At 40.7% G+C, this 9,258-nt stretch overlaps 1 protein-coding gene across 1 annotated transcript in view; it reads right to left on the bottom strand.

Annotated features, from left to right (window-relative positions):
* Positions 1–6,298, bottom strand: part of LOC122811461 (proteasome subunit beta type-8-like) — a 376,079-nt gene extending 369,781 nt beyond the window's left edge. Inside the window, exon 1 of the mRNA XM_044083316.1 lies at positions 6,109–6,298. Within this exon, the coding sequence (XP_043939251.1) occupies positions 6,109–6,285 (177 nt within the window). The 5' untranslated portion in view covers positions 6,286–6,298. The remainder of the gene's footprint in view (positions 1–6,108) is intronic.
* Positions 6,299–9,258: the final 2,960 nt, after the last annotated feature.

Raw genomic sequence — 9,258 nt, 5'->3', positions numbered from 1 at the left:
AGAGCATTTGGGATGGACAACCCCCGTAGTCTGTTTTAATCTTGTTCTGTTTCCTCCCTCTCCACTGAACAAAAATGTATACTTTATTCAGCAGCTCTTACTGTAACTGTGTTCTACCTACTCGATTACCTTATTTTGCTGTTCTGTGTGCTGTTAAGTGTTCATGTGCTCTTATTCTGCACTTATTACTGCTTGTTAGCAGCCTGATTAAATGTATCTGCTATTCTAAAGCATCTTAGTTTTGGTTTTAGCACTTGGGCTTCAGGCCATTTATTTTACATTTAAGGTTTTTGAGGTCTACACTCTTGTGGCCAAACACTTATTAAAACGCACAATCCATAAGTCCGCCAAGTATTCAGAACATTATGTCTGGACAATTCCCACCAGTTTTGCCTGGTCAACATGGCTATACTGAGACAGTGCAGCAACTGCCTCACATTCACGGACAATCCTCTTCTCCTAGCACATAACTCTTCTACTTCCGAAAAATGCATCTACATCAGTAACCTGGAATCCATGCTCTTTCATGCCACAGTCATTGCTCCTGACAAAGAGGAGATTGTCAGAATAAACACCCCATCACCCACATCACATAGCCAAGCACAACACACACACACACACACACCTATGCAGGGGTCCTCAATAAAAACTTACCTAAACAACACAGACCCCCAAAACACACTCACAAACATTTCACACACAACGCCAACCACATCACACATAGTAAACAACACACTAGTGGCTCACAAACACAGCCCATTAAGCATAACAATAAACCAAACATACTAGTCATTAGCTACTCAACAGTGAGACACACTGATGTCCCACTCACCAGGCTGGACAAGGAGTAGATCAAGGTCAGTTATCTGTCAGGTACCAGAATCCACCACATTACATATGCACTTAAGTCTCGCCACAACAGGTACAAGTATGACTCGGTCATTGTCCATGTCGGACGTACCTCCCTGGACTATATATAGAGAGACATGATTGAGCACTCAGTGTATGTGTCCCAGACAGGTATTACCCTAACCCCAAGCAGATCCTACCTTCACCAAGAATGACACTACAATACCAACAAAAAAATAAACTGACTTCAACAATTGGCTTAGTTTCTGGTGTCTTTCCACTATCTGCCTGGGATGACATGGTTGACAGGCCTCGATGCTTTACCAGAGATGGCCTCCACCTGTTACCCCTGGGGTTCCAGATCCTGGCCAAGGCTCTTGCCTCCCCCATTGTGCCTTTTTTAGACTGTATCCCAAAGACAAATCTTCCAACATATAAGATTTGTCAAAAAGCAAATTGAAGGTCATGCTGCTTAACGCCAGGAGCCTTAACCTGAAAACGCACTAATTGGAGGCTCTCCTCAAACTGGAAGATGCCAATGTCTGTGCAGTCATGGAAAATTGGTTCAAGACTGCAGACAGCACCCCTGCCTTACCAGGCTACACCTTATTCAACACTTTCTGACCCCAAAACGAGGTCAGAAAGACTAAGGGTGGTAGAGTCTTTATCTTCATTAAGGACAGGCACACCTCCAGAATGGTTTGCCAGCATGATGCACTAGAATTACTCCAGGTGCAACTGAAAGTTGGCAAGACACCCATTCAAGTTATAGCCCACTATAGTTCCCCCCATGACTCAGGACACCCACTCCTCCTACCTGGACCTACTTGACTCCATCAAGGTACCCCTAACACTCCGATCCTTGGTGATTTCAACTACCCCACCACAGACTGGGTGAACTATTCCTGCACTAATGCACTCGCCCAATGATTCCTTGACTTCATCAAGTCTAATGCATTAGACCAGCTCGTCTTATCCCCCACAAGGGGAGATAACATTCTGGATTTGGTTCTCACCAACATGGGTGACTGCTGCACCACTCCCATAGTATGTTCTTCCCTGTTGAGATCAGATCATCCGTCTCTTTTGAAGTTTTTATCCCACCCAACCCGCCCCCCCCCCCCCCAGCCATAATCAGGCTAAAACTGTCTCAAAAGCTGACTACAACCTCCTAAGGGAGGGTATCAGTAGCTTCATATCACCGCCCCCTCAGAGGATGCAGGCAACTATGCTGAACAGTGTGCCAAAGCAGTATACAAGCACCTGTATAACTGCATGGACTCAGCCATACCCAACAGAACTAAAACCTGCTCCTTAAGAAAACACAAACCTGTCTGGTGGACATCCTATATCAACAGGCTTTACAACAAAAGGAAGAAACTGTTATCAAAGGGTAAAAAGAAACAAATTCCAAATTGGCAAAACTCCCTCCTCAGCCTCAATAAGCAAATTAGATCACTAGTGAAAACCTCCAAAGCCAATTATGAATTGAAACTAGCCTCTGAAACAAAGGGAAACCACAAAGCCTTCTTCACTTACATCAGGAACCTTCATGGCAAAGCCCAGGTTTATTCTGAATTAGTACTTCACAGTACCACTTACACTGACCCTGCTAACTTAGCCAACCTGCTAGCTGATAGGTTCAGTGGAAACTTCAAACCCTATCCCCCCAAAGGCCCATTTGACATCCCCAGTACTTGTCACACACCTCACATCTCCATAGATCAAGTGTTAAAGGCCCTATCCAAGGCAAAGAACACAGCTTACATAGGAGCTGATAGTATCCCAGGCTGTATTCTGCATCATCTCCAGCATGAACTTGCTTCACAATTGAGCACCCTATTCAACCACAGCCTAATTACAGGGTCTATGTTATATTCTCGAAAGCTGACAATGTCGAATCTGACACTGACGGCATGAGAATATCGAATGCTCAGAATCCCGAGTGTTTAAAAAGACAAAAACAAAAAAGAAAAAGTACCCTAACTGGTTTATTAAGCAGGGGGCAAGCCCCCCTGCACCCCACACCCCCGCTACTTAATATATACCAACTCTGAGACCGCACTACATTGCAGTAAACGGAAATCTCCCCTTATGGAGATTTCCATTTACATGCTCGAGATTCTGAGCGTTCGATATTCTCGTGCCGACAATGTCAGATTCGCCATTGTCTGCTTTCGAGAATATAATATAGACCCTAATTACAGGCTTCATTCCAGCAGAGTGGAGAACTGCCATGGTCATCCACTTGCACAAATGTGGTGCCACTACTGACCCAGGAAACTATCACCCCATTAGCCTAATAAGTCTGTTCTGTAAAGCCATGGAGCATATTATTATGGATCTCATAAACAATCACACTGGCAATCTCCAAACACTTGACCCCACTCAATTCAGATTCGTCAGGGGCAGATCTTGCCTATTGAACCTGGCTGACTTCTTTGAGACTGTCACCAAGGCCATGGATGAGAGAAAGTCAGTACATACAGCTTACTTTGACTTGGCCAAGGCCTATGACACAATCCCCCACTCGGGCATCATCGAGAAGCTAACACAACTTGGTGTAAGTCCCTATCTTGTCAGGTGGGTGGCTGACTGGCTCACAGATAGGACCCACAAGATCAAAATAGGTGCCACATCCGATAGACCTGTCACTAATGGTGTTCCCCAGGGATCTGTCTTGGGACCCTACTGTTTAGCATCTACTTCTCAGAGGTCCAGGCAAAGACAAAGGGACTGTGGCTGACCAAGTTTGTGGATGACTAAGTTGGATGCCGTCATTGACTCCCTAAATGCCGTCATTGACTCCCTAAATGATGTTAACATACTGCAAGAGGGTCTCACAGCAACAAATGATTGGTGCCAAAGTCATGGCCTTAAGTTAATTGCAAAAAAATGTATTACCATTTGGCAAAAACATGGCCCCTACTGATTACCACATCAATGGCAACACCCTAAGCATGCAACCTGTGGTGAGAGACCTGAGTACGAGGGTGACAACAATCTCATATTTGACCATCATGTGGTGGCAGTGGTCAGAAAAGCCCTTTACTTGGTTCATCTCATAAGTAAAGGGACTGAATCCAGAAAAAAAAAGAGGTTATTGCCTCTCTGTACTCCTCCCTCATTAGGCCTAGAATTGAATATAACGCCCCATTTGGTATGTACCTCTCCAAACACCTGCAACAACTGGAAAGGCCACAGAAATACCTCACAAAGAGAATCCATGGCTTCCAACACCTGTCCTAAGCAGACAGGCTCAAATCATTATCACTCTACTCAATATCATACAGACTGCTCAGAGGTGATCCGTGTCTCGCCTACAAGGCAATATTGGACCCTGCCCTACTATAGATGCTCCACATTCATAAGTCTAACTCCTCATGCATTAGCCACTTGATAGGCCTAAATGTAATATGCAACATCAACAAAACCTGCTGGAGAGACAGGTTTGTCTCCCACAGGCTGCCTTGTCTCTGGAGTAGACTTCGCATACATGTCAGAGTACCTTGCTGACCCTCTTCAAGCGCAACCTTGATGAGTGGATGGGAAAACACAAATATGTCCCAGGGGTTCCACCTTTGTCCCGCATTGACATGGGCAACAGATGCTGAAGTTTTTTTTTTGGGGATAAACTCATGCCTAGACTTGTAAGAGCCTTAGGGCCATTAGCCTAGTAACCTCCTATGATCCTATAAGGGACGACGCTCTCAAAATAAATCACTTTTACTCACCCACAAATCTAATAATACAGCTGGTGACTCACTCTACTCCAGCTATGTCTTCAAACTGTGGAACTCCACATGCTACGCTTAAAGCAAGCTAAAATAAGTTTCCAAAAAATGAACTTAAACAATACCTAAGGTTTATTCTCCTGTGGAATCCCAGGTTAATACCGTAACTGTAAGCACCAAATGTTAATGTTTACCTGACTTACTACTTAACTGCATTCTAATGGGACAGTATGCAAATTTCTTCTTCCTAACTTTTGCTATGCTTCAAAATACAAGTCCCCCTTACATCACCTCTCACTCGTGAAAGTAGATCTAAATATTAATTGATTGTTCTCTCTCTGTCTCATATAACACCGTGTCTGTCTGCAATACTCCTCTCTTTCCACCTTAACTTGACATTTGGCATCAAATAAAAGTACCCAGTTTTACTACTCACCAATATCTACTACTGTGTTTTAAAGTGACATGTTTATTCAGTGTATGCCAATGTACGTACATCACAATACTGCAGGAATTAATTTTCGTGTATTTTTTGAAAGACTATTTAATCCTATGTTTCTGTACTGCAGTTATCCTACGCAAGACTTAACTCTTTGTACTAATATATGACTGTACAATTATATGACTGTACAATTTTGTAAGTAGCTTTTTCTACACCATCTTTCACTGAAAAGGATTTTTTTGCCCAGTTGACTTTCCCAGTCAACAAATGGAAATAATGAAATAAATAAAATAAATAATGTTCTGTTAGGTCTACATTCTTGTCGTGTAACCCAACTCCGAGACCGCACTAGAGTGAGCAAACACATACATTCCCTTTCCCTACTGTAGTGTGCTTCGGCGTAGTGTTATGGCTGTTTAAATAATCGGCAATGTATACGTTCGGTACTCTCGGTAATGTGTAATTCGGCGTTCCGTCACTTCGGCCATTAGACAGGAACCCATATATATATATATATATATATATATATATATATATATATATGTGTGTGTGTGTGTGTGTATATATATATATATATATATATATATAGGGAGAGAGAGAAAAATATAGATGCATACACATACATATTACATGCTATGTATGGGTTTGCACGTCGAGCTGCTCCACAGAAACACGTATCGTCTTGAACTTCGTTTTCTTTGCGATACTTGAACAAGATCACCCTTAACCCCTATTTACTTATGACCAGCGTAAACAGTTCTCAAAATAAGTACAATTTTCTACAATTTTTGAACAGATTTGCTAAGAACAGAGAACGGTGTAATCAATTAGGGTAACTCTTAAAATACCGTTTCTCTTTCCTAAGGACCACCATCTATTCTGAATCCAAAAAGCTTTAAACCAGAAACAGGAGTACTTCTGAGAAGGTGAAAGGGAAACCAGCGAAAATTAACAAGCACTTATCTTAACATTCGGTCCTGAGTTGCGGTTCAAAAATCAGTCTACAATTTAAAATAAAGAAATCGAAACTAAGTAATCAGTCATGCTCAAGTTTACAGTAGCAAGAATAAATGTTGAACTTACATCGTAGCCAGGTGGAAAAATAAAACCAGGGCTGGTGCTGTACGGAGGGTCATACAGTCTACTGGTAGACTTGCCCTTTGCTCCAAAAAGTGAAGCGGTACAGTCCTGGGGCCAGGACAGAGAAGGAAGACAAACGTCAAACAGCGCCATTTTTCCTGTATACGAGAGTGAAATCATACAAATAAATAAAAAGTGGGCGGGGCAAACGCTATTAAAAAAAACGAAAAAAGGCGGACTAACTATGGAGCTTCGAGGGTATTCCCCCCTTAGTTGTAGTGACGTCCGCTAATTCCTTTACCTATAGCTGCGGGTTGCGCACGTTTGCTTGTACACAGAAGTTTGCGTTGTTCCTTTTTAATGGTTTCTTCCCGTATATTATCAGTATTGCATTACAAAAGGAAAATAAACTTCAGAAGTATGAAAGAAGTGTCAGGTGCTTGTATTATAGGATAGAGACTGATTTAGTCAGCTTCCATTTGCGTACATTGAATTTGAGCTTTGGGACAGTTCATTTTGGCATATCTCTCAACTGCCCGGATTGTTGCCATATTTTTTGGTCTGTTACCGGTAAAGTTTGTATTTTGGGGGGATTTTTGGGTCAGATCAGTAAATACTTAATTCACTAAATATGACAGGCATCATACTTTTCAAATGTCTAGATTTTCACAGAATGTCCTGATTTTTGAATCATATGTTTGGTCTGTTCCTCATAAAATTTGGGGTTTTCTGGATTTTTGTGACAAATCAGTGAGGATAGTTTTCACTAAATAATGAAAGACCTTTGAGTTTCAGACTGCATATTATTTAGAAAATACATGGTAACACAAAACCTTTGATTCTAGCAACTTTCTAAGTTTATAAGAGCAATATTTAAAATGTGTCGCTATTTTTGGGGCTTTGTACCCCGCATTATTTTTGACTCTGCCCAGATTTTTTGTGCTAAGAGATTGAGAGGTATGGCATTTTAGTTTCAGACTTCATATCCTTCAGAATATGCATGTTAACACAATTCCTTTTATTCTAGCAAGTATAAGAGCAATATTTAAAATTTGTCCCTATTTTTGGGGTTTTGTTCCCCCTATTATTTTTGTCTATGTCCAGATTTTTTATGCTAAGAGGTTGAGAGCTATGGGTAGTTGGGAGTTTGTTAGGTCCCTCAATGGTCTCCTAGACTACATGCCTATGAATCTTTTAAGAGTGGATAATATTTTGATGAGGCAGAAATAGTGAATGAATAATGCATCACTTCATAACAGCTCTCAACTGTCCATCTCCAGAATGTGGAACACTTACCAACAGAGAAGCTCATAGGACAGATCACTTAAAATGTGTTACTTTACAGTTATAAAAAGTTATTTTGTTGAATTAATATGATTCACTAGTATTTACCATGAATATCATTTGAAAACATTCATAATACTAAATGTGTGACAAGCCCTTTCAGTGTAGAACAATGAGGAACATGACCTTTTTAAGGTTTCAAAATGAGTGACATTCCTCCTGAGGTACACTTAAGAGGTATACACTTCATTACTTATAAAGGAATGATGTGTTAAGATGTCTGCTGCTGATGCCCGACATTGGTGCTCTTGGGGCCATGGACATTATTTTCCACTTGTGCATTCCTTTACTGACACTGCATGCTTCTCTTTGCCTTCAGTGAATATCTAACAGACTTATGTTTCTGCAGCTGAATGTCACTTCAGCTATGTGTCCCCAACTAAATGTACCCCAGGGAATTGTCTGAACACCTAGGAACCTGAACCCCTCTTGGAGGTGTAGATAACTCAAAAAGTACAAAAAAATGAAAATGCAAGCCAGACACAGCAAATCTTTGAGAACTGGGATTTGCTGATAAGCATTTTTTAAATCTAAAGTTACCAAAAAGTGAGATGAGGGATGAGTAGAAAAATGGACTGAAAGGAAAGCATCTTGAACTTTTGAACTTTGATGTAAAGATTTACAAAGGACAGGACTAGAACTGGCCTTCAAGTTCTTTCTTTTTTGCCATCATAAAAATATCGAATAAAACCCTTTACACGCTTGTTCTTGAGGTACTGGTTGTATGACCCCCCCCCCCCCCCCCCCAGAGAAAGAACATGTTCTAGGAATGGAGGAAATAGGGAAGTTTGGTTTGATGGATTAGAATGAATTCCCAGAAAAGGAGAAAGGGACTCCTACTGCCAGGAGTAGCCTTTTTAATTGTAAGATACCATCTGTCTGATGTAAAAAAAAAAAAGAACAAACAAAAAAAGAACACTACAATCAGGTCCAAGTCCCTAGCTATTTTTTTTAATTCAATAAATAAAAACTCCCCACAAAAACTGATTTTAAAACAGTTTTTCTTAGACAGATAACACTTGACAAAAATAAGATTTATGAAATGCTTTTTTAGCTTTATAATAAAGGTTTCAACATAAAATGTAATGTTTTTCACAGACATTTAAGTAATGAAGAAGGTTTTCCCCAAAGGGAAACGTATCTGCCTAGTATTACAGATTTGCTAGTTGGCCATTGATCACTTGAAGTCTGCAAGGTGACCCACTTTGATGGCAAGAAAGTTCTAAAGCTCTGCCACCCTAAGGATTGATTTTATATTGTTCTCATTCAGGCCTTCATTAGTTACTGGTGGAAGGTATCTTAAAGCTTTGGATGATGGCCAGATGTCATATCCTTGGCAGGATATAACCCGTGTCACAGCTTAAGCTACTGGAACAGTGATCTAATTAGTGAACATCATGGAATTTTTAAGACTCAGAATGAGAAACGTTCCTCATAATGAGATACACTTGAAATATATGCTTTGAAGGGTGAGTTAATGTTTGGTAGTTGAGATTTAATGCACAAATATGTGAATGAATGAACATGCAGATAAATGCTTTTGACTGGTAAGATACAGGAGAAAGCATACAAATGTGGAAAGGTGATCATACAGCAGAAATGGCAAATAAATGTGGGGTTATAATCACCCTTAGGTTAATAACACAGCACAAAGCTAAAGATCCTGGGCAAAGACTAATTAGATACTGAGTTTCATAGCTGGAGTACCGGACTTAATAGCTTTTGAGAGTCCATATCCATTGTGCAAGGTACTTGAAAAAATTTACATTTGGAGAATAGTGTCAGTTGGGCTTCCGCAGTGGTGCAGCG

Source organism: Protopterus annectens, chromosome 9.part0 (genome assembly GCF_019279795.1).
Source record: "Protopterus annectens isolate FY-2018-M chromosome 9.part0, PAN1.0, whole genome shotgun sequence".
Taxonomy (NCBI): Eukaryota; Metazoa; Chordata; order Ceratodontiformes; family Protopteridae; genus Protopterus; species Protopterus annectens.
This window is presented reverse-complemented; position numbering and strand designations above follow the sequence as displayed.